The sequence below is a fragment of the Stegostoma tigrinum genome, chromosome 1 (assembly GCF_030684315.1).
Source record: "Stegostoma tigrinum isolate sSteTig4 chromosome 1, sSteTig4.hap1, whole genome shotgun sequence".
NCBI classification, from domain to species: Eukaryota; Metazoa; Chordata; class Chondrichthyes; order Orectolobiformes; family Stegostomatidae; genus Stegostoma; species Stegostoma tigrinum.
The window spans coordinates 51,579,133-51,605,961 of record NC_081354.1 but is presented as its reverse complement, the minus strand read 5'-3'; the positions used below and the strand labels follow the sequence as shown (position 1 = coordinate 51,605,961).

The following is a 26,829-nucleotide window of genomic DNA, read 5'->3' as shown; positions in this document are numbered from 1 at the left end:
CCCTGTGGAGAGAACGAGAATTAAGGCCAATGAATTGGAAATAGTGGATAAATATTGCATCAATCAACAGTGTACATTCTTTCCTAAAATTCTTACTAAAATGCAAAATGTTGACCCTTGTTTGGATTGTCATAGACGTTGCAACCAGAATCTCTCAAGGTCCAATTTGTGGCCCTCAAAGAGGATGTTGTCATTATGTTTTGATTTTTGGTGCCAGGTGCCAACACATTCTAAGAGCTATTGAATATTTTAAGTAAAATTGACTACTAATCATCAATGTAACTCTCAAATCGTTCTATATAGTCTTTAGAGCCACCTTTGGTCTTTTAAATTTGGGTTACTCACAGGCAGTGGATTAGACACTAATTAACAATGCATTTTATCCAACATACTCAGTTCAACTATATTCATCAAATTATGTCATGCTGCCACACAAATATATCAAGGAATAGCTTTCAAAGTAAGAACAACCTTGATTAAAAAATATATTCTGTAAAAATATTGACTGTACTGCTGCATAGCAGATTTCACATGCAAATGAGGTCGATATATAAATAAGCTTGGGAAAAATCTTGAAGAAAAATAGCAATCAAAACTAGCTCAATTTTGAAAGCATCAGCATGTCATACAGATACTATCTATCCCAGAAGAAGGATATACGAAATGAGATACCTTTCTCTTAAATCTACTTTTTTCCCCACTCATTATTGCTCTTAATACTTCCATTACTGAAACTGTCCTGCCATTTTTTAAATGCCTCATCATATTCATTTCACTGTTCTTTTTAATTCATTGAAGACACTGCTTTCCTACCCCCATGTCCTCCCCATGTATAATTTATAGTTTTACCTGTGTTATGCCATGAAGAGACCTTTGTTACAGTACATTCTGCAACAGGTCAAAAGAACCACTCAAAACCTACACAGTCTTGAAAGGTGAAAGTTAAATTCTTTTCCTGACATCCCTCCAGGAGTGACTGCATCTCTTCTATTGTGTCATGTCCTACATTATCACCACTTGAATGAAATACATTTCAAAAGCCTGGTTTCAGTTTAATCTTTCAATAGTAAGGTGTGTAAATTATTTATTTTCTTTTAGACAAGATTAACGTCTAGCTGTTATTCTGCTTCTGTATAATTGAAGCTGAATTGACTTTTGTTGAAACCAAAACAGCATGTTACAATTTGATAACACCATTGACGCACAAGCCTTTGTCTATAAACCCCTAAAAATTTCTCATGAATTGGATTGCAAGTTATTTGTGATGTTGTAAGTAAAGATTGTTTGATGAATTGGTTTACTTTGAACATTTCTAAATTGATTATTTCCATCAACTGAATGTTGGTTAGAAATAATTTCCAAAGCTCATTTTTCCTTAGTCAAAGTAAATCAACAAATTTAATTTGTTTTTGAGCCCTCACAAAACAGTCAAAGGGCAGTCCTGATACTAAGGTCTCTCTGAGGAATGTGCCCCCTTAATCTCACAAAACTAATCCAGGTATCTTTGTCTTGATTGACAATTATCAAGTGTGAAACAGACTCTGGTGTGGATTTCAAATAAAAGGAAAGAGGGAACCTTAATGCGCTTATGATAGGTGTCATAGAGATAATACAATTGAAAACCAAAGGTTCAGATTGGGGGTGAAAAAGCAAATAAGAGAAGCAAAGAGAAATTATGAGAAAAGACTGGCAGCCAATATAAAGGGATGTCCCAAAGCCTTCTTTGGGCAAAAATGGCTTTAAAAAGTGGTTAAAAGGGACAGTTAGGCTAATTAGAGATCAAAAGATGGATGAGGTTTTAAATGGGAACCTTCCATCAGTCTTTACCAGGCCATGGAGACAGAGGAAGAATCTCTATCACTTGAAAGGTTCAAACCTGAAAAGAAGGCATGGAGAGACTCAGTTGCACAGTTAGGTGATTTTTGACTGGCACAGACATGGTAGACTTTTCTTCTGTGCTTTAGATCTCTATGACTGTTGGTATTTAAAAGCTGATAACACACCCGGACCAGATTACATATACCAAAGGATATTGAATGAGGTAAGTAAGGAAAGTGCAGGAGAGTTAGTAAGAACCGCCAATGCTGGAGTCTGAGATTACAAGGTGTGGAGTTGGAGGAACACAGCAGGCCAGGCAGCAGAGGAGCAGGAAAGCTGATGTTTCAGGTTGGGACCCTTCTTCAGAAATGGGGGAGGGGAAGAGGGTTTTAAATAAAGAGAGAAAAGGGGGCGGCGATGGCAAGTAGATAGTGGAGGGGATAGGGTGGGAGAGAAGATGGGCAGGTCAAGGACGTGGGGGGCTGGTCTTGGGATGAAGTTGGGGGTGGGGAGATTTTGAAACTCGTAAAGTCCACGTTGAGACCACTGAGTTGTAGTGTTCCAAGGCGAAATTGGAGGTGCTGTTCCTCCAATTTCCAGGTGGCATTGCTGTGATACTGGAGGACACCCAGGACGGACATGTCGTCCAGGGAGTGGGCGTTGAAGTGTTCGCAACTGGGAGGTGTTGTTGTTTGCCACGAACCAAGCGTAAGTGCTCCACAAAGTGCTTTAGATGCCACATTACAAGCAGAGTGCGAATGCATTAGAAAGGAATGCATTGGAAAGAGTGCCAAAGTGACTTTAATTGCATAAATTGAAGAAGTTGAAACTCCTGGGAGATGGATGTGAGGAAGCGTTATGACAGCGGTTTCAAAAGTCACGGGGGGCAGGCTGGGTATAATGAAGAAGAAGAAACTGATTTTGCTCATAAAAGGAAAAAGAAGAGGAAGGCATAGATTTAAACTGAGACAACAAGGTGTAGAGCTGGATGAACACAGCAGGCCAAGCAGCATCAGAGGAGCAGGAAAGCTCATGTTTTGGGTTTGGACTCTTCTTCAGAAATAGGGGAGAAGAGAAGGGCTCTGAAATAAATAGAGAGGTTTTCTAGGGGCCTGGGAGGGGGTGACCACTTCCTGTGGTTGCAGGGACAAGTGCCGGGGTGGTGGGGCTAATGGGGAGTGTGGAGCAGGCAAGGGAGTCACTGAGGAAGCGGTCCCTCCAGAAGGAGCGCTTCCCAGGCCCCAAGAAAATCTTCCAAGTTAAACAGATGTTCACCTGCACATCTGCTAATGTAGTATACTGTGTCCACTGTTTCTGATGTGGCCTCCTCGACAATCAGGGAAACCAAGCGGAAGCTTGGAGACTGCTTTGTGGAACACCTACACTTGATTCGCGACAAACGATTGCACCTCCCAGTCGCAAACCACTTCAACTGACCCCACACCCCCCACCCCACTCCTTGGATGACATGTCCATCCTGGGCCTCCTCCAGTGCCACAACGATGCCACCTGAAGGTTACAGGAATAACACCTCATATTCTGCTTGGGAACCTTGCAGCCCTATGGTATTAATGTGGACTTCACAAGCTTCAAAATCTCCCCACCCCCGACCACATCCCAAAACTAGCCCACCTCATCTGAGCGTCCTTGACATGTCCGTCTTTTCTCCCACCTATCCACTTCTCCCACCTCAAGTCCCACCCCCACATCCTACCTACCAGCCTCATCCCTGCCTCCTTGACCTGTCTGTCTTCCCTTGACTGACCAACCCCCATCTTAACTTCCGCCCCCCCACCCGACCTACACCCACCTTTACTGGCTCCATTCCCGCCTCCTTGACCTGCCCATCTCCTCTCCACCTATCTGCTCCTTTATCCATCTTCCATCTGCCTGGCCGTCCCTCTCTATTTATTTCAGAATCCCTTTTCTCTCCCCCATTTCTGAAGAAGAGTCCAGACCCGAAGCATTAGCTTTCCTGCTCGGCCTGCTGTGTTATCCAGTTCTACACCTCATTATCTCAGATTTTCCTGCATTGGCAGTTCCTACTATCTCTGCATAGATTTAAACTAATTTGTAAAAGGAGCTAACGTGCAGTGACAGAAAAGAATATTTTCATTCATTTCATTCACATTAGGTATGGAAACCTGAAAGTGTGATAGAAGCAGGTTTAATCGAGACATTCAAGAGGGCACTGGATGGATATCTGCAGAGAAGTAAAGTTCAAGAATATGCAAACAAAGGAGATTGACATTAAGTAATGATGCTCATTTGAAGGGCTGATTTAGACACAATGGACCTAACAGTTCCTTTTGTACCACAACACATCTGTGATTCTGTACATAGAAATACAGTGACAAAACCATTCGAAAAGAAAGTACAGAATCCCAAAATGGGAATGCCACAATGTGACCTTCCTCCCTTCTGCTTCCATTGTGTCAGTTTCATTGACTAATATCTATATTCTGCCAATAGACAGACTCAACATGCTGAAATGACAGTCTTGATACTGAAAGCTAATCTGAAGCTAGGTCTTAAAGAATTCAAGTTATAGGGATGTGCTGATTTCCTTGAGTAAATGTCTGACTGTGAGATTGTCCTTGGGAAGAAATAGTGTCAAAACACTGTTGTGGAAAGAAATAGTCTTTACAGATTGTGTGGATGGCTACCTTGTGTTTCAGTGTTGCCAGGTGGCATCACATTCCTGCTTCTGTCATATCGCACCAGCCTATTCTGTATTTCATAGAAAACAGTCGGTCTATTTTTCTCATTTTGAAATAGTGATTCCCATTCTGAATCTTTAATCACTATTTATTGGAGCTGTCAATTCACCAAACAAGTTCAGGGGAGTTGTCAATACCACCACACCCAGATCATAGGAGCAGTCAATTCACCAAAGCCAGTTTATGTTGTCACGCAAGATGAAGTTCACTTTTTCTGACTTTGTTAACATTGGTTGTCTGCAATCAATTAAAAATTTTGTTTTAGATATCAGAAGCAAATTTAGAAATTCCTCAAATCATACAACAAACAGCAATTCTAAAATCTTATAACGTGCTTCAAAAATCTCTTACACAATGACAGAAATGAGAATGAAGAAATCTGTCATTACATGAGTAACATAATCATGGGTTACATTTGAACAAATCATTTATATAAAAGCTGCAGAGCACTGATCCTTATGGAAGATCACTATTGTGCCATTTGCTAAACTAAATTAGCTTTGACCCTCTTCTCTCTGTCTTCAAGCCAGTTGGTACCTGCTCTGTAACTTCCCCTCCGCCCCAATTCCACACACACTTGTTTTATTGATGAGCCTAACAAAGGATGCAATATCTTATCAAATGATTTTTGTAAATACACATAAATCATTGGAATCGGGAAAATAAATAACTGCCGTTACATGGTTGACACTGTTGATTGCTGTAAAAACCAATTGAATCACTGACATCCTTTAGTGAAGGAAAACTGCCATCCTTAGACTGTCTGGATCACATGTGGTTCCAAATCCATAGCCAAGTGCTTGACTCTTAACTGCCCCCGGACAATTTGGAAGAGGGCAATAAATATTGTCCGAACCACATTCCATGAATGAATAAACTTGTGGCAACCTTACTATTCATATACTGGATCAAAACTGTCAAATCAATTCACAATTTGAGTTCAGAGCAGTTTCCAGAATTTCATAAAATGCATCAATAAGGCAATTGCTGGAACAGCAGAAACAATCAAATTTCTTCAGGCCGAAGTAAGCAAAGTTATCAGTCAACCAAAAAGGTACTGGAAGTAAGAACATTCTAGAGGCATAATTTTGGGGAGAGACACCTTGAAAGGATGCCCTCAAGATTAGAACTGTTATTGAGGCCAGAGAAAGGGGAATCAGAGGAATAAAATGTAATATTGATTTTACTGGAGCAAAATGGAAGAATTTAGCAAAGAGCAAGTCATCCAAAGGTCAAGTTTGTCTTTAGAACAACCAACAACTAAATCAATAAAGATGATGGGAAGAGTTAGCAGAAGTTACAAAGGACGGATTAGGCAAAGGCATTAAAGAAATAGCTATAGAAATTGCAGAAAGAATGCACTTGCAGTTTTTTGCCCTTTACGTTCTGTATCTTTAAGATTTTTATGAGCAGAATTGATTGTAACTTGTGCTGGCTGTGTGTGACTAACAGACGTAATAGATAGAATTTTGTATTTGAGATGACAGAAGGGCAGGTGTGATTGCACTAACATTCAGTTCCACATTTGACAGAAGGAGGGAGAATGATGTAAGCAATCTTCCACGCCCACCATTATATCAGTTCCTTCACTGACAAAAAGAATAATCAGCAAAATAAAGGCAATTAGACCAGGGCAAGTTCAGAACATCTAATGATATTTGTTAAAAACCAAAAACAAAACTGTGGATGCTGTAATCTGGAACAAAAACAAAGTTGCTGGAAAAGCTCAGCAGGTCTAGCAGCATCTGTGAAGGAGAAAACTGAGTTAACATTTTGGGTCTGGTGACCCTGCCTCAGAACTGCAGTTCTGAGGAAGGGTCACGGGCCCCGAAACGTTAACTCAGTTTTCTCCTTCACAGGTGCTGCCAGACTTGCTGAGCTTTTCCAGCAACTTTGTTTCTGTTGTTGTTGTTAATGATATTTGTTATTTGATTTAAAAGAGCAACTTTGTTTCATAAATTTGCATCACATGCCTTGGAACACACACTGGAAACTCAAAGACTTGAGTTCATGAAGGATTTCCTTCTGCTAATTTCAAAGGACTGACTATCCTGTAGTCTACCGACCTCCTTGACCAAATCATCCAAAACACTAAGTGCAAGGGAAATACATTAATTAATCTTTCGCTGTTTTCTGCTGGAGGTTGTGACTGGAGACAGCAGGAAGTATTGTGGATCATGCCTAGAATTATTCAATTCATAATAATGACAAATTGTTGTTTGAAACATTTAGCCTAACAAAATTCACGTTTCCCATGAATTTAATGAGGAGACTGCAACATACTTTAGCTGCAGTTAATCAAAGCTCGAAGACGCAAGGAAAATAAAGTAAACCACAAGGATGTCAGATTAACCTCAACATATATGGCTGCTTTGGGTCTTAGTTTAAAATACTCTTAAGTGCTGACGTGAAAACTAGGAAGACGAAGACAATGAGATATAACTTAGGTTTCAGTGAGAAGCGTTGGGTAGCTAGATATAGAGACACAAAGAAATTGTCCATTAATTATTTATGGTAACCTTCAGCACAACAATAATGTATAGACCGGTATTAAAATAGCAGGTTCAGGATAACAAGTCAAATACACATTTCCTCTGATTTTAACAGTAATGTCCAAACTGTAGATGAACTTCTTTTCTGACTGATAGACTCACTAACATTTACAGTACAGGAGGTGGCCAGTTAGCCCATCATGCCTGTGCCAGTTAACAAGGATCTGACTAAACTAATCTCATTTTCTAGGTCTAGGTCCCTAATTCTGGATTGTATGGCAACACTGGTGAGTATTTAAGTGTTTTGAATTCAGCCACCCTTTCAAGGCAATGAGTTCCAGACTCCCACCAATCTCCAAGTGATTTTCCCTGCTCTTGTAATCTATGTTGTGGCTAATAACAGCAATGATCCCATATGCCTTCTTAACCATGTAACCTTAGTTGCCCTGTTATGTTCAAGATCCGAAGGCAGGCACACCAAGTAATTTTTGAGGACCCTTCCATTCATTGTGAAACCCAATACCTTCTTAACTGTTAACTCGCACTTTCTAAGTTGGACTCCATTTTCCACTGACCAGCTGATCAGTCCATTGATATCCTTCTGCAGTTTACACTACCCTCCTCACTATTTACCACCCTGCTAGTGTTTATGAATGTATAAGATTCTTTTAAAAAGATTTATTTTTGGATTTTGTCTTGTTCTTGGAATGTCAGCAACACTGGCAAGGCAGCATTTACTGCCAACTTAAACAGTGTTGTCAGCAATTTTGTAAAAGTCCAAAGTCACATAAAGGCCAACTGGGCAGTGGTGGGTAAGTTTCTGAATTAGGAAACTAGCTACATTTTTTTTTGAACAGTCCAGCAGTTTTCATGGTAGGTCTTCCTGGTGCTAGTGCACAAATGACCAGGTTGAATGAAAGCAATTTCACAACTAAAATTTAAAAACATTATCTTTGATATGTGGGAGGCCAAAAAAGTATGAGAGAGTTTAAAGAAGAGGGCACAGCGGGAGGATAGCCTCATTAAAATACAAATGCCACTGTTGTTAAAGTAAAAAGGAGTACCCATGTCAGAGCAGGAGAATTTCCCATTAAATTCCCTCCGACTCCCCGTTCCACCCATTGTTTGGGAGCGGGGGCGGGGGGAGCACGTTGCGGAGTGATTTAATATCGAGCTCGACAGAAGAGGGCGGTATGGTGGATTAGAGGTTAGCACTGCTGCCTGTCAGTGCCAGGTCTGTGTGGACCTTTCGCATTCTCCCCATATCTGTGTGGGTTTCCTCTCTCAGTCCACAGATACGCAAGTTAGGTGGATTGGTCTTTTTAACTTGTCCCATAGTGTCCTGGAATGTGTAGGTGTTGAGGTGGGTCAGCCATGGTAAATGCAGGGTTACGGGGATTGGGGTTAGTGTCTTGGTGAGGTGCTTTTCGGAGGGTCAGTGCAGACTCAACTGGCTGAATGGTCTGCTTCTGCAGTGCAGAGTATCTATGATGAACAGCAAAAGAAACAGGGGCAGGTCATTTAGCCACTTGAGCCTGTTCTGCTATTCAATATTATTAAACCTGATCTTACTGTGTCCTTAATTCTGCTTTCCTACCTGTTCCCTATAACCTTGGATTTCCTTCTGGATCAAAAACCTACCTAATACAGCTTTGAATTGACCTACTGATGTAATGACCCAGCCTCCACTGCTCTGTGGAGTACTGAATTTCAAAGATTAACCACAGAGAAGAAATTTGTGCTTTCAGTCCAGAACTTTACCCACACAATGTGAATTTATAAATAAACCCTGATTTAGTGCTAAATAAATTGGATTATAGATCCAACAGAAATGATAAATTTTATAGACTGTTCGTTGCATTCATGTAATTCATGAATAGGTGTCTGAAAAGCAATGACATGTGGCTATGAGCATAATATTAGTTTCATTGAAGACGTGCTTTAACAATCTTCTCTATTGTGCGTCAGTCATTTGTAATTGCACAACTAGAATCCGTCAGCTCGGACAGCAACATGGTTAATAGTAAATCTGCTGTCTTCTTTATTAAGCCTTTGCCTTGCACTGCTAGTCACACCAGAGGTACTGTGTAAACCAGGATATGTTTACTATCATGGAAAAAAGCCAATTCATGGATGGAATTCACTTCAAATATCATAAAGCTGTGTAGCTGATTAGATGGTACATCCAGGCAATGACAGATCCCATAATTGTATAACAATTAACTTGTGTTTATATAGTGATTGTAATGTAACAAAATATCCCAAGCTGCTTCACAGGGTCTGAGCCAAAGGAGAAGACATTAGGACAGATAGCCAAAAAGCATCAATGTAAAAGTGGACGCAGTTTGTGCCCAATCAGGCAAAGCAGACTAAGCACTCAGAGGTCAACAGAGCTGGCCCCATAAAGCGCAATAAACAGGTCAAATGCTAGCTTACTGAATTACAGAACAAAATTTCCAACTGGACAGTTTATTCAGATCTCATAATTCTTATGCAATTTCCATGATCCGTTTTATCAAAGATTTTTGACTCGAACTTGCTGGGAAAATTTGCAAGAAATACCAAAGTAAAGCGAAAGCATTCATACTATACAAGATAACAACTATTCCGATCAGATAATTTTCTACTGCATATTACAGAAGCTCATGAATGGATTTAAAGCCATTTAAAGGTCAGGACTTTGGTCCTTGGAAGTGCAATATCTACCTCAGATCACCCTGGAAGGGGAAAGTATCTCAAATATTTAAGCAACAGATGAAGCGAGATGTTTCATGATACTACGCAGTAGCAACACAAGTAGATTTGCCTCTAACTAGATACTGCCATTGAATCAAAAGACAACCATCAACCACACAAACAATTAATATGGGATATGAATTTCAGCGCCAGTGTGATCATAGTGTGGAGACTTTACATCCCAAAGGCTATTATCAAATAGCATGCCCTTTTGGTTCTTCACAACATAGTACTTACCATACCCAATCAGTCCACGATTGCAAAACTCACAACAGACTGTCCAACATTAGGTGTGATTCCATGATTGGACAATATTTGCTAAATAATTCTGAGCATTACACAAACTATGTTGCAAACTGATTTAGGATAATCAATCAGGCTTGCAGTTCAGCTTGCACTGGAAGTGATGTATATTAATACACAAGACCCTATCCTTTACTGCAACAACTATTGTCTAGTTTATTTCTTAGCGCAATGCCCTGACCACAGTCAACTTGTCTGGGTTAAAATTTGAACAAAATCTAGTACTCAATTGTCCATTATTATATATTTGGTACATTCTCAATGGTAATATATCAACCAATTAGCACTCTCTTCTTGTACACAATAAATGCTGCTTTCCCTTTTCATCGTCCTAATTGTCCTACTGAATACAAGATGAAAAGTTTTGACAAAATGTGCCATTTTCAGCAATTTTCTGTGTTACCAAAACAACTATTCACATAATAATGGTAGTTGGTTCCCTCCAATTACAAGGACCCACAATTACTAGCATTAAATGCCTAAAATCTTACCGGACAGAAGTATGTATTTTCCACAATGTGTTTCGCCACATCATGTTCACCTGACATAGACATGATAAACAGCAATGCATCTCGAGCCTGCTGTCCCACTCCTCCCTCTCGGTGAATGAAAGGAATCAGCAGGGAGAAAATGAGAAAGTTCGTTGCTCCCTGGTCTTCACTCGTGTGGAAAAAGAGTTCCAGGATGGAAGGATCCTTCGCCAAAATGGAACAAAGCTGATTGAGGAGTAAGACCAGTTCAGTTTCCACAGCGGGAGTAGTAGTCCCAGAACACACACTTAACATCATCATCAAAGGCCGCAGGATCGGCTTGTGGTGCAGCAAAGGCTGATGGCATTGTGAGATCAACATTTCATAGATTTTTATCTGCTCAATCTTCATTTCATCTGTGAACTCCCTTCGAAGGCTCCACAGGAAAAGTTTCTCCATGACATTTTCTGTCACTACAAATTCCAGAATGGGACCCATGGAAGTATCTTCAACTCGCTCCTCAATCAGCAGGAAGATCATGTGTTCAACATAATTCTGAACGGCGCTCGCTTCATCTGGCGGGATATTCCCATGTCTTGCACTTGAATTCTTCAGTGGGTCGTGCCTCTCTAAGATCTTTATCACCTGTACAGGAATAAATAAAATTTGTTGACATTATTCACATTACAAAAGTTTAACATGCAGCAATAAAAATTAAATCTCAGTTAAGGCCACAGCTCAGAGCTAAAATGAGCATCAGTGATAGTGAGGACAGTCAGGAAAAAGCCAATGTTGCTGCCCAATAATCTCAATATTGGGAAGTGAATGTGAAATATTATTGAGTGTAGGCAAGTAGGGTTGAATTAATTACTGTACAATTTTTTTATATCATTCATGGGACAATAGCGCTGAGAAGGCATGTAAGAGTCAACCTGCAGATCTGGAGTCACACGTTGGTATGGGTAGGTATGGCAGTCACTGTTTCTAAAAGACAGTGAACCAGATGGATTTTTTAAACATTCAACAGCAGTCATCATTGGATTTTTAATTCTAGACTTCTGTTGAATTCAAATTCCTCCATCTGCCACTGTAGGATTCAAACTCAGGTCCCCAGAACATGACTGGGATCTCTGAATTAATAGTCAAGCGATAATAACACCTCCCAGAGTGTGAGTGAGCAGGGTCCTGGCTAGATTTTATCCTCTATTCTCAGAGGCACTTAAATTATCTGCAGTATGTGACAATAAACCAGATCATATCAACAACTGCACCCAGAAAATAGAGTCAAATCTGATACCAACATGATCACATAGTTCAGCAGTTTACTGGACTATTGTGACAAACCACGAGGAAAACCATTTTGCTTAATAACATGCTTGTTTTGAAATAAAGCAGGGAAGTTGAGGAAAAGAAAATTAAGTCAAAAGATACTTATTACAGAGGAATTGGGAGGGAGTTACATTGTTTTGGGGCAAGACAGCACTTTCTCCATACTTCACCATTCTTTAGAAAACAGCCTTCAAAAAACCAGTGAATTGAAAAGAAAAAAAATGACATTTTCTCGGAAATTAGTTTCAATGGACAGGAGATCAACGGTACTGTTCTCAAGGGCACTAATGCTCACAACCTGAAAATGGAGATTAAAAAAATCTCAACTTTGTGACAAAACATGAAATGGAGAATCAATTTCTTCTGGATTAAGTAAAATTTCTTAATAAATTAAGAAATACCGAGCACATAAAATTAATTTTAATTTGTTAGTATTCTATTTATCACTTAAATCCCAAGAATGTGTGAACCACTCTTAATACAACAAGAGACAATGAATTTAGTGGCTCAGTAGTTAGCATTGCTGCCTCACAGCACCAAGGACTTGGGTTTAATTCCAGCCTCGAACAACTGTCTGCGTGCAGTTTGTGCATTCTCACTGCCACAGAGTGCAGTGGAGGCAGAATCAATCAACAGATTCAAGAAAGAAATAGATATATTTCTAATGAAAAGTGGCCCTAGGGCTATGGGGAGTAGGCAGGAGAGTGGAGCTGAGACCAGGATAAGATCAGCCATGACCATGTTAAATGGCAGAGTTGACTGAAAGGACCAAATTGCCTGCTCCCACTCTTAATTCCTATGTTTTCCCATGTCTGCATGTGTTTCTGCAGTCCAAAAACTTGCAGGTTAGGTAGACTGGCTATGAAAAATTTCCCCGTGGCGTCCCAGGATATGGGGGTTAGCCATAGTAATATGCGGGGTTACGAAGATAGGGTAGGGTTCTGGGTTTGGGTGAATGCTCTTTGGGCAGTCAGTGCAGACTTGATAAGTTGAATAGCCTCTTTGCACACTGTGGGGGGTTCTATGATTCTAGTTTAAATAGGATAGATGTATATTTTAAAGGTAATGGTTTTATGAGCTATTTAGCATAGGATTCAAGATTTCATGCTGCCCAACAAATCTACTGGGGTTAATTAAATCCATCATAAAAATAAAAGGAACATGAGCAGGAGTTGACCATAAAGGTCCCTTGCACCTACTCTGGTATTCGATATCGATCTTTTGCCTCAACTTTACTTTCTTGCCCGGCCCCCCAGGCCCCAGCCCCCACCCACCCTTCTCATTTCCCTTGACTTCCAAGGGACTGAAAAATACATCTATTTCAATTCTTCAAAATACTCAACCATGAAGCAGCTAGGGCAGACAATTCCAAACATTCAAAAGAAATTTCTTAAATGATGGATCCCTTAGCCTGAGACTGTGTCCCCTTGTTCAGCATTCCCCAGGCAGGGCAAGCAATCTTTTTGTGTCTACTCTGTCAAGCCTTCAGGAGTGTATTGCAGTAGGATCACCTCTCATACTGTGAAACTCCAGAGAGTATAGAACCAATTTGCTCAACCGCTGATCATTGGTTAACTCTTAGGAACTAATCTCATGAACCTTTCTTGTGCTGCCTCCATGGCAACTATAACTTCCTTAAATATGGATACCAGAATGGTGTACGATGCTCCAACTGTCATCTCACTGAAACCCTAAGCCGTCTTTGTTCTGGTTCCAGGTCACTCGAAGAAAAAGCCAACGTTCCTCATTTCAAGATGTAATTATATTCTAATATTCAGTGATTCTCGTAAAAATAGATGCACTTCTTGCTGAGTATAAAACATGTGAAAGCCTCATGCCTTTGAAAAAATATTTTACATTTTTGTTTGCATGGCCAAGGAAAGAATTTTATACGTTCCTCCGTGAAACTGACATCTTTCACCTTGTTTCCCACTAACTTGTTTATATCTCCTTGCAGCCGTGTCCTCCTCACCGCTTAAATTCCCACCTAGCTTCGTATCATGAACAAACTTGGATACGTGATTCTTTGTCATGGCGTCCAAGTCATTAACATAGATTGTAAGCAGCTCTGGCACCAGCGCTGATCCTTGTGGCACTCCAATGGTCATGGCCCATCAACTTGAAAATGTCACACTTCTTCCTACTGCCTGCTACCTGTTTGCTGAGTAATACTCTAAAATCCTACTTGATTACTCCCAGTCCCATGAGCCCTAATCTTGTATATTCAATCTTCGCCTGGTACCTTATCAGATGCCTTTTGAAAATTCAAGCACTCCACGTCCATTGGCTCCCCTTTACCGTCTAGTTATACCTCAAAAAAACTAATAAATTTGTCAGACATAAATTACCAGGAGTCAGTGGGTGACCTGAACTTCGACCAGAACAAGTAAAGACATGGTTCTTCCGACAGTTTACAGAGAATAGCATGTGGAATTCCAGCCAGGGTTCAACTCCACCCTCAGGTTGTGTGGAGTTTGCACATTCTTCCCGTGTCTGTGTGGTTTTTCCTCCCACAGTGCAAAGATGTGCAGGGTAGGCGGATTGGCCATGGTAAATTGCCCATAGTGTTCAGGGATATTTAGGTTAGGTGGGTTAGACATGGGAAATGCAGGGGTAGGGGAAGTGATTTGGGTGGGATGCTCTTTGGAGGGGGTCTGTGGACTTGATGGGCCAAATGGCCTGTTTCCACACTGCATAGGGATTCTGTGAACAGAATAAAAGAGTTAGGTCCAGAGGTAAAAAAAGACAGGAATAAGGGTTTCAGCGGCAGATGAGCCAACACACAGGGAATGTCAGGCAACGTTACACGGGTGGAAACAGGTGGTCTCAGCGAGGGTAAGAATATATTGGCAGAAATTCAATGTATGTCAAATTTGATGTTAAGCTGTTTAGTGAACAAAATATACTAAAAGAGACATGAGGAAAGGGATTGAAGGACCAAAGAACATACAACTTTTCTCACACAAAGACAGACTTCGACAGGATTCAAATGGGCATCCAAAGTGGCACCATGTATTTGGATGAAACAGGCGCAAATTTGCTCAATCTGAGAACACATTCAAACAGGTGGGGTGGGGGGGGGAAGAGAGATCAGGGATCCAAAATCGACTTGAGGGTTGAAAACAGAGGGTGGTGATGACTGTTTATGTGATCAGAAGATAGCGTAGATTACTGATCACAGCTATGTCCCTTATTTTTCATGAAATATATAAATCAAAACAGATGAGAACGTGGAGGGTATGATAAATTTGCAGATGATGCAATGATTGGCTGAGTGATTAATAGTGAGGAAGGAGGTCTGGGTTTACAGGAAGATATGGGCAGGTTAATTAGCAAGGCTGATCAGTGGCAGATGACATTTAACACTGAAAGGTGTGTGAAGTGATGCACTTTGGAAGAAGTCACAAGATGCGGGAGTATTGAACGAATAGCAGGACATTAGGAAACTCAGAAGAACAGAGGCATCTTGGGGTGCTTGTTCACAGATCCAGAAAGGCAGCAGGACAGGTTAAAGGGGTAGTTACGAAGGCACACTGAGCATGTCCCTTTATCAGTCATAGCACACATCATAAAAGCAGGGACGTAATGTTGGAGATGTACAAAACTTAGGTTATGTCACAGCTGGAGTACTGTGTGCAGTCTGGTTCCCACATTATAGGAAGGATGTGACTGCACTGGAGGGGGAGCGGAGGAGATTCACCAGGATGTTGCTCGGGATGCAGCGTCTTAGCTATGAGGCTGGATAGGTTCAGGTTAGCACCTTTAGAGCATAGAAGGCTGAGGGGGAACCTAGCCAACATGAAAAGAAGATTATGAGTGGGATGAATGTGGTAAATAGGAAGCAGCTGTTCCCTTCGGTTGAAGGTTCAATAAGGAGGGGCCATACTTTAAGGTGAAAGGCTAGAAGTTTAGAGAGAATCTGAAGAAAATTTTCATCCAGAAGGTAGGGGGAATCTGGAATACAATTAAGACCATAAGACATAGGAGTGGAAGTAAGGCCATTCAGCCCACTGAGTCCACTCTGCCATTTAATCATGGCTGATGGGCATTTCAACTCCACTTACCTGCACTCTCCCCATAGCCCTTAATTCCTTGTGAGATCAAGAATTTATCAATCTCTGCCTTGAAGACATTTAATGTCCTGGCCTCCGCTGTGCTCCATGGCGATGAATTCCACAGGCCCACCACTCTCTGGTTGAAGAAATGTCTCCTCATTTCCATTTTAAATTTACCCCCTCTAATTCTAAGGCTGTGCCCATGGGTCCTAGTCTCCCCACCTAACTGAAACAACTTCCCAGCGTCCACCTTTTCTAAGCCATACATTATCTTGTAAGTTTCTGTTAGATCTCCCCTCAACCTTCTAAACTCTAATGAATGCAATCCCAGGATCCTCAGCCATTTATCATATGTTAAACCTACCATTCCAGCAATCATCCGTGAGAATCTCCGCTGGCCACGCTCCAGGCCAGTATGTCCTTCCTGAGGTTTTGGGGCCCAAAATTGGATACAGTATTCTAAATGGGGCCTAACTAGAGCTTCATAAAGTCTCAGAAGCACATTGCTGCTTTTATATTCCAAACCTCTTGTGTTAAATGACAACATTACATTGTTAATCACAGACTCAACCTGCAAGTTAGCCTTTACAGAATCCTAGCACTCCCAGATCCCTTTGTACTTCAGCTTTATGAATTTTCTCACCGTTTGGAAAAAGAATACAGGCATGGACTATTTTCTAAAGTACAAAACCTCGCATTTGCTCACATTGAATTTCATCAGCCATTTCCTGGACCAGTCTCCTAAACTGTCTAAACCTTTCTGCAGCCTCCCCACCTCCGCAGTACTACCTGCCTGTCTACTGATTTTTGTATCATCGGCAAACTTCGCCAGAATGCCCCCAGTCCCTTCATCCAGATCATTAATATATAAGGTGAACAGCTGCGGCCCCAACACTGAACCCTGCGGGACACCACTTGTCACCAGTTGCCATTCCGAAAAAGAGCCTTCTATCCCAACTCTCTGCCTTCTGTCAGACAGCCAATCCTCAATCCAAGCCAGTAGCTCACCTCAAACACCACGGGGCCCTCACCTTATTCAGCAGCCTCCCATGAGGCACCTTATCAAAGGCTTTTTGCAAGTCTTTCCTGGGAGGGTAGTAGAGGCGAGAAATCTCACAAGATTTAAAATGTATGTGGAAGACCCTTGAAATGTTACAATATTCAAGACCATGGGCAAAGTGCTGGAAAGTGGGATTGGCGTACATAGGGTAGCACAGACTCAATGGGCCAAAATGCCTCTTCTGTGTTGCAGGCTTCTATCACGTGACCCATTGGTGTGCTCTCTGTCTTACTGGAAGCCAATCAGGCAGACTTCCAGAGCAGAACCCGCCAAGGTCAAGTGGCACAGTGAAAACTCCACGCACAAAATGGGAAATCCTATTCCAGATTTCCAGACAGAGCCCTCCCTTTGGAGAGTGTCCCCGTTAATCTGAAGCTCAGTTATTAACACATTACAACGTTGTCCCTTGGCACCTCTCCTTCCCATCTAAATGTTATTTCATTTGGAGGACTTACAATCAGACTTACCTGGGCCCAGTGGTTCTTAAACACAATGGTGCAGGTTTCAGAGTCCACACCCGAGAGACTTGGCAACGGTTGGTTTCCTTTGTTGATGGCAGCTGAAGCCATGTTGCTCGTTGAATCTCTTTTAGACCATATCAGAAATGTGCCAGCAGAAAATATCCTGTTTCTTTCTGCAATCCCACTGCTCCAATCACCATACTGTACAAAGGCTGCCTAGTTTGTGTTCTGTATTAACAGAGGGGAAAAAAAGTTAAAATATATGGATAAAATGTACAGATAAGAACACTGTCAAATCCACTTACTGAACAGAAACGCATCTGATTATTTTAGATAGGGCCCATGATTGTGGCTCTTATGTTTCATTTCCTAAATAGCTTTAAAAAGGATATTTCTTCACAACAGGGAGGAAAACGCTTATTTAAAAAAGTAATTAAGTCTGTAGAGAGATTTAATCATTGCAAAAGTTTACACAGGTTTAAATGCTACTTAGCCTGTTGTCTCCAAACTGAGGGGAACTGATTTAGTACCTTTTATAATACTGCCCCTGGCAGCGCAAAGCCTCACTGCTCCATGTCACAAATTGATTACTCGGTTTGGTCAGGACTGATTGAAAATAAAGTCTAATGTATAACCTCCCATCAATTAGTTTATGTGGAAACCTGGGCATAGCTTCACCTCGCTCAGATGGGTGCAGTTGGCACCGATTTTTATATTCACTCACTGAGGTGGTGGCAGCTCGAGTTCACTTCTTACACAGATATATAAAAGAGGTCTGAGAATAATCAGGTATAATCGAGTGGTACTACACCAAGCCCAAAATGATGGCAAGGTGAGAAGATGGGCGGAAAGACAGTGAACAGTGAAGAAGGCAGGTAGCTCAACATCAACAAAACAGGGGCACAATCTCAATGTGGCCAGGGTAGGACACACACACACACACACACACACACACACACACACACGCACGTGTGTGATGGAGTGGGAGGGTACAAGGAAGCGGATGTGGGGCAGCTTGTTGGTAGTGCAGCCAAGCTCCCTTGAGCTACAGGAAAGGGATGGAGGGAAGAACTGCAGGATTTAATTGATATGAGACAGAGATAGTCTGTGGGTATCAGCTGGTTCTTTAATAGTGCGAGACAGTCAAGCTCAATCCTATCCCTCATTCAATGCCAAAACACACACACACAGACACACAGACACACAGACACACAGACACACAGACACACAGACACACAGACACACACTCACCCCCGCCCAGGGGTTACAGATCAGCAAATCCGAATAGGAATCATAACTGCCATCTCTACCATTTGCTCCACCTCAAATTCTGATATCACGACGTTTTACTGGTTACAATTTCTACCTCTGAACAATGCATCCTTTGTTCTGTCATTTTGTTTCTCAGTAATGATTATTCATGTTTCCTGGCTCTGTCCTTCAGGGATGGAAGCACAAAACCTGTGCTATGCCTAATTAACTCAAAAGAAAAACAGAAATAAAAAAACGTGGAGGTCAGGACACAGCCCCCTGTGTTGATCTGGGCAGCATTTTCAACCTCAAATGCTTGAAGCCATCTGAATGTGGTTTTAAACACAGCAGGCAAGGATCACTAGCACTTGAAGTGCTAACTTTACCTTCTGTTGTCTTTGCTGGGCTTATCACCACCACAGAGGCAGGCCTAATGCCAAATCTAACCCAATAGTCAAGAGTTTGATGGTTCCAAAATGCCGTTGGAAATTCATAGCAGACATGTTAGCATCTGAATCTCTTCTGATGGCTCCATGACTGTCACCAGCAAGTAGTTGAGGCACAAAAGTTGGGGAGCAAACATGGGGCCAGATTGGTCCTTGGAGGGTTAGCCAATTCCAGTCAAGGGAATGGTAGATGGGCACTATTTGAAAAGCAAGGGCAGTGTCTCGTTGCCTTAGCCAACAAGTGTTCTCCACCAACTGTCTAAATATTTTACATAGGGATCAGCTTACAAAGATCAAGTTGCCAAGATCCAGACCAAAGTGCTACATCTGAAGTCACAAGCTGCCTGAGAAGAACTCTAACCAGAGGGTATGCGAAAGGTGCAAGATAAATACAAGATAATAAAATGTGAGGCTGGACGAACACAGCAGGCCAAGCAGCATCTCAGGAGCACAAAAGCTGACGTTTCGGGCCTAGACCCTTCATCAGAGAGGGGGATGGGGTGAGGGTTCTGGAATAAATAGGGAGAGAGGGGGAGGCGGACCGAATTTGGAGAGAAAAGATGATAGGTGGAGAGGAGCGTATAGGTGGGGAGGTAGGCAGGGGATAGGTCAGTCCAGGGAAGACGGACAGGTCAAGGAGGTGGGATGAGGTTAGCAGGTAGGAGATGGAGGTGCGGCTTGGGGTGGGAGGAAGGGATGGGTGAGAGGAAGAACAGGTTAGGGAGGCAGAGACAGGTTGGCTGGTTATGGGATGCAGTGGGTGGAGGGGAAGAGCTGGGCTGGTTGTGTGGTGCAGTGGGGGGAGGGGACGAACTGGGCTGGTTTTGGGATGCGGTGGGGGAAGGGGAGATTTTGAAGCTGGGTGAAGTCCACATTGACATCAATGTGCACCACACAACTAGCCCAGCTCTTCCCCTCCACCCACTGCATCCCAAAACCAGTCCAACCTGTCTCTGCCTCCCTAACCTGTTCTTCCTCTCACCCATCCCTTCCTCCCACCCCAAGCCGCGCCTCCATCTCCTACCTACTGACCTCATCCCACCTCCTTGACCTGTCCATCTTCCCTGGACTGACCTATCCCCTCCCTACCTCCCCAGCTATACTCTCCTCTCCACCTATCTTCTTTTCTCTCCATCTTTGGTTCGCCTCCCCCCCTCTCCCTATTTATTCCAGAATCCTCACCCCATCCCCCTCTCTGATGAAGGGTCTAGGCCCGAAACGTCAGCTTTTGTGCTCCTGAGATGCTGCTTGGCCTGCTGTGTTCATCCAGCCTCACATTTCATTATCTGGTGAGATTCTGCCCTGTTTTGTCAGCCAGCTAGATTTCAGTACATGCATACAGGTATATCTTAAACCACTCCACAGTATCATAGGAGCCCTTTGGGGCAGAACAGGCCATTTGGTCCATCATATCCATGCCAACCATCTGAACAGCATGACCCCCATTCACCTTTCATCAGTAGTCTGTTGTTCTCAACATTACTGCCAAATGAGAACACAGTCTCTTTCTCTCTACTGTATCCAGGCCCTTCGGGGTTTTGATACCTCCATCAAATCTTGTCTCAACCTTCTCTTCTCCCAGGAAAAGCTAGCCCAGTTTCTTCAATCTATTCACATAATGAAGCTCCTCACTCAATGTACCAATCTCTTAAATCTTTTCCACACCCCATCTAAACCCTGCACATCCTTTAGAAAGTGCAATTTCAGAATCTAACACAACAGGTCGAACTCGTGTTTTAAGGTTTTCCATGAATTTCTCGTTTGTGTACTCTACCCTCTATTTTAAAAGCCCAGGCTCCCAGATACTTTTGAAACTGTTTTCTCAATCTGTCCTGCCATCTTGAATATGCTCCTAAACCTCAGCTCAAATTTCCTTTTTAGAGCTAGATCATTTATTTTACATTGCATCTCCTCTTCTTTTTTCCCATAAGTATATCTCTTCAAACTTTTTTGCATTAAATTTCATCCAGTACTTATCCACTTTTTCCAGGCAACTGTGTTTTCCTGAAGTCCATCACTATCCTTTTCATGATTCATAATACTCAATTGTGTTACGTCATTACCACATTTCAAATTGTGCCCAATTACTCAAAAATAGGTAAGTAAGATACAGCCAAAAAAGCTGTGACACTATTTAGTTCCTGAGGAACACAAAACAATGCTTTTGTCTAATCTGTAAAACCACCATTCACCACTCCTGTTTCCAGTCACTCGGCCAGTCATGTAGGTACACTGCCACTCTCCCTTTTATTTCATGAGCTTCAACTTCGTAAACACCTACTGAAGTCAGTATTCACATCACCCACATTACGTTCATCTACCCTCTATAACCTCATTCAAAACTCATCTGTGTTCATTGCCTGTTATTAATTGATCCACCGTTACCCAATGACTTTACTTTGATTGAGACTGTTGCTTTGAAAAGCTTTCCCAACATCACCTGGCTGGTAGTATTTGTGATTATCTTTACACCCATCCTTAAACAAGGATTTGCAAATTTCCATTGTCTGGAACTTCCATCTTCCAGCAGGATTACAAAATTACAGCGAGTACCTCCACAAGTCCTACTCTTAGTGTGTTCGGATATATCCCATCCACTACTGGCGACTAAGCAAATTTTATGCCTAGCCAAATGTTTGAATACCTCCTTCCTTAACGAAAAGTTTAACCCAGCCACTATTTTAACCACCTCCGTTTTCACTCCAACCATGAAATATCTTTTTACTTGGTAACATTGGATACAAAGTACTTGAAGACCTCAGCAGTCCCCTCTGCACTCAAGCATTGGTCACCTTTGTGGTCCATAAACACCTTTCACCCCTGAAGCAATGAATCTCCACAATACCCGAACTGTCTTTGCTTTAAAGGCGGCCCATTATTCCATTGCAGGATTGCCTCTAGTCTTTGATTCCCATTTGCTTGTACCACATTCATTCCCATCTCATTGAAACTGGCCTTCTTCTTGCAAGAGCATTGATCCAGACACAGCTGAGCCACACTCCCCACTAGAATTGTCCCAATATTTCAGCAGCCCATTGCTTACCCTCCTAAGCTATCTTTCCAGCCAAACATTGATCTGTGTGCTACACTTGCCCCCACACCACCTCCCTCACCCCTATCCCAGGCCCCCAGATGACTTTCCATATTAAGCAGAGGTTCACCTGCACATCTGCCAATGTGGTATAATGCATCTATTGTACCCGGTGTGGCTTCCTCTACATTGGGGAAACCAAGCGGAGGCTTGGGGACCGCTTTGCAGAACACCTCCGCTCGGTTCGCAATAAGCAACTGCACCTCCCAGTCACAAACCATTTCCACTCCCCCTCCCATTCTTTAGATGACATGTCCATCGTGGGCCTCCTGCAGTGCCACAATGATGCCACCCGAAGGTTGCAGGAACAACAACTCATATTCCGCTTGGGAACCCTGCAGCCCAATGGCATCAATGTGGACTTCACCCAGCTTCAAAATCTCCCAGTCCCCCACCGCATCCCAAAACCAGCCCAGTTCGTCCCCTCCCCACAGTGCACCACACAACCAGCCCAGCTCTTCCCCTCCACCCATTGCATCCCAAAACCAGTCCAACCTGTCTCTGCCTCCCTAACCTGTTCTTCCTCTAACCCATCCCTTTCTCCTACCCCAAGCCGCACCTCCATCTCCTACCTACTAACCTCATCCCACCTCCTTGACCTGTCCGTCTTCCCTGGACTGACCTATCCCCTCCCTACCTCCCTACCTATACTCTCCTCTCCACCTATCTTCTTTTCTCTCCATCTTCGGTCCGCCTCCCCCTCTCTCCCCATTTATTCCAGAACCCTCTCCCCATCCCCCTCTCTGATGAAGGGTCTAGGCCCGAAACGTCAGCTTTTGTGCTCCTGAGATGCTGCTGGGCCTGCTGTGTTCATCCAGCCTCACATTTAATTATCATTGATCTGTGCCATCCTCCTAGACTCGCTTACAAATGCCACTAACAGTAAAATTCACCTCCAAGTTCTTGTATCTCTTTCTACCAATGTTGTTGGTATCACATTGACTACAATCTATGGCTGTTCACCCTCCTGTCCATAACACACTATAGTAGCTCAATGACAGTAGAAAGGTCTATTTGTTTCCCCTGTTATAGAATCTGCAACACTATTGCTTCTCCAATTCCTTCTTCCCTCCTGCACACCTGAGCCTTCCATGGTGCCATGGACTTAGCTTGGGCTGCACTACCCAGAGGAATGGTCACTTCCAGATGGATAGATAATTAGCGAGTTTTGAGAAGATTTGTAGCTCAGGTTGAGGTTTTGGATGTGAGTTTGCTCGCTGTGCTGGAAGGTTAGTTTTCAGACGTTTCGTCACCATTTTAGATAACATAATCAGTGAGCCTCCGATGAAGCGCTGGTGTTATTTCCCACTTTCTATTTATCTGTTTAGGTTTACTTGGGTTGGTGATGCCATTTCCTGCATTGGTGATGTCATTTCCTGTTCTTTTTCTCAGAGGATGGTAGATTGGCTCCAAATCAATGTGTTTGTTGATGTTGATAGAAAGCGGGACATAACACCAGCGCTTCTTCAGAGGCTCACTGATGATGTTACGTAGAATGGTGATGAAACATCTGAAAACTAACCTTCCAGCTCAGCGAGCCAACTCACATCCAGGATAGATAACTGTACACTAGTTGAAAAGTGAGGTAAACTATCTACGTGCCTGGTCCACTTTAATTTACCTGGGAAACACTGAATCTCCATTTGCCTTCACATCTTTAAGTGGTAGATTAGATTCCCTACGGTGTGGAAACAGGCCCTTTGGCCCAACAAGTCCACATCACCCCTTGAAGCATCCCACCCAGACCCATTCTCCTATAGCCCACACACACCCCTGAACACCACAGGCAATTTTGTACGGCCAATCCACCTAGCCTCACATCTTTGGATTGTGGAAGTAAACTGGAGCACCCGGAGGAAACCCACGCAGACACGGGAAGAATGTGCAAACTCTACACAGACAGTTGCCGGAGGCTGGAAGTGAACTCAGGGCCCTGTGCTCTGAGGCTGCAGTGCTAACCACTGAGCCACCGTGCCGCCCCAGGGTGACCACTTCTGGAAACATGCATTCCACATAAGCTCATAGCTTTCAGATACATCATTGTGGTATTACAAACTTCAGAACTTCAGTAACCGTTCATGGATTAGATGAATCAACAAAAGATAAGCTGTTACACATGGGGAGCAGAAGCAATAACACTTAGGTCATAGATTAGCTTGCCAAGCCAGTGTATTTGGTTGCAGAAATTTCATCACCCTGCTCGGGTAACATCGTCAGTGCGCCTCTGGTGAAGCATCAGTAGCAAACTGAGACATAAATAATAAGCGGGACAGAACACCAACGCTTCACCGGAGGCGCACTGATGATATTACTTTAGCAGGGCGACGAAATTTCTGCAATCAAACCCAATGGCTCAACAAGCAAGGCTACAACCTCATTCACAACCCAAGCTATGAATCTTCACAAAATCTTGAATGTGATAACTCTGTCTGGGGTAAGCTGTTACCTAGAGACTGAAAGCAATTAGCCACGTCTTGGAACGGACAGAGTGAAGATTACCTAAACAAAACTGTTCAGGCACCTGCTTGCCTAATTGCCACAAAAGGACAATGATTGCCCTGAAGAAGAATTTAAAGAGTTAACTGCATTAAAACTGTGTTTTCAAACAGATAGTCATGGCAACATGTAACAAGGAACAAAGAAGTTACTTCTGATAAGAAAACAAACTGCAGTGTCGAGGACTCCAAGAGAATAATCAATATTTTGGATGAAAGGATTGAAAGAATTATCAATGTATAACATCACAGACCTGAAGGATGAAAATTTGTAGAAGAATCAAACACCAAAGCCACCCCCTTTAGCAGAACCTCAAAAGAACAGCACTGCACAAGGTTCGAACCCCAAACACATCCAGAGATTGACACTGTGGGTGGAATCATGGCCATGTTCAACCATTAATTAGCTAATAGCCAAGCTGAGTTGTAAGGATATGCTTGCTTACTTGAGGGGTCTGATTTTTGTTGCTACATGCAATAAAGTTTAAATCACTGTTTCCGTACCTGATTGTTTAAGAGATTTCTTAATAAGTAGCTGAATTAAAGGTAACTTATGGTGATTTGCCCATAACACCACAATGATGCCATTTATTCGCAAGTCAACGTGATTGTTTTTAATTTATAAAGAGAAGAACTAGATTTATGAGAATTAAAATGACCAAAAATGTTAATGAAAAGGAAGTGCCAAATCAACTTTCTTCACCTGTTGCTGGTATATCCTTCCAGAATCAAAACAAATGCTTTACAACAGGGATACTAAAAACTGCCAATGCTGGAGTCAGGGATAACACAGTGTGGAGCTGGAGGAGCACAGCAGACCAGGCAGCAGAGGTGCAGGAAAGTTAACGTTTTCGGTTAGGACCCTTCAGAAATTCTCTCTGAAGGGTCCTGACCGGAAACGTCAACTTTCCTGTTCCTCTGATGCTGCCTGGCCCGCTTTACAAGACGGAATGTTTTCATAGAACATAGAACATCAGTCTGTGGAATCTAACTGTTGTGGCCTATGTGATGGTTAATCATGACCCAGGCTGTTGCTGCAGCTTGTGCTCCATATGGTAATCAGGTGCAAGAAGATAATATCGATTAACGAGTTTTTTTTTTAAAAAAGTGTTTAATCAACTACAACAGGCCATGGTGTAACACCAAGAGGTATTTCATTGCAATAAATGGCATTCTTCAAATGCAATTTATGGTAGCTATAATACTAGGAACGTGATTTTTTAAAAATATATGTATAGTCAATGTTACTGATTCTGTGACAATAAGGAATAGAATTTAAAATGGCTTCTTCCGGTACAAAATTCACAAAAGTTGCTTGCGTCTCTGATACCAAGAAAGGTAATCAATAATATTTAATTTGTTTGTAACTGTAACTGTATTGTTACTATTGAAAAGCTGTGTTTAACATTCCTTGCTAACAGTACATAGCCATCGAGAAAAATACAAAATAAATAATTTGCCACATGCCTGACAAACTAATATTGTCGAAAGCAAATTCTATTTGTAAAATTTCACTTAACTGCCTTGCCTTGACACATTGATATTACTTCCTCCTGAATGCAGTTTTAACAGGCTCAATTTGTAAAGCATGATGAACGACAAGGCATTTTATTGCAAAGGAAATTTACAGTTCAACAGTTTGCAATCTTACTGCTCACTGGCATGTATTGGCCTTGCTCTATTAATAAGGACATTGATAAAGCATAGCCTTCCAATGACCTATGGATGAATTTATCAAAGCAAAATCACTTTTTACAAGTTTTCATATTTCCTGGTCCATTAAGTCCATATTCTGTCCAAGTACTATGTATGGTAAATTTACAGGTATATCTGCACATGTGTTTAACATTGATGTACCTTATTTAAGTATATGCCCAAGGATAGGAGACAATAATGCAGAGATCGTTCTGGTTACCAGCTCTTTATACAACTTGGCATTGAGCACACGCTGCAGAAAGCTTATCAGGCACAATGAGCTAGATCAGTCAATAGACACACATGGGCAAATACAAAATTATTGAACCGTTGAACACACATACACACACAAACCTTAAGCATTCACTTGCGAGTGCTGTGCTAGATCTGGAGCTCTTGTGTGATCA

General features: G+C 42.2%; 1 protein-coding gene across 4 annotated transcripts in view; it reads right to left on the bottom strand.

The window, feature by feature from the left end:
- The window catches only part of fhip1aa (FHF complex subunit HOOK interacting protein 1Aa), a 159,147-nt gene that overhangs the window by 75,402 nt on the left and 56,916 nt on the right, over positions 1 to 26,829 (bottom strand). For all 4 annotated transcript variants that reach the window (XM_048526956.2, XM_059645280.1, XM_048527045.2 and 1 more), the window contains exons 3-4: positions 17,451 to 17,672; positions 10,561 to 11,184 (exon numbers count right to left, since the gene is read on the bottom strand). In XM_048526956.2, coding sequence (XP_048382913.1) covers positions 10,561 to 11,184; positions 17,451 to 17,552 — 726 coding nt within the window. In that variant the 5' untranslated portion in view covers positions 17,553 to 17,672. The remainder of the gene's footprint in view (positions 1 to 10,560; positions 11,185 to 17,450; positions 17,673 to 26,829) is intronic.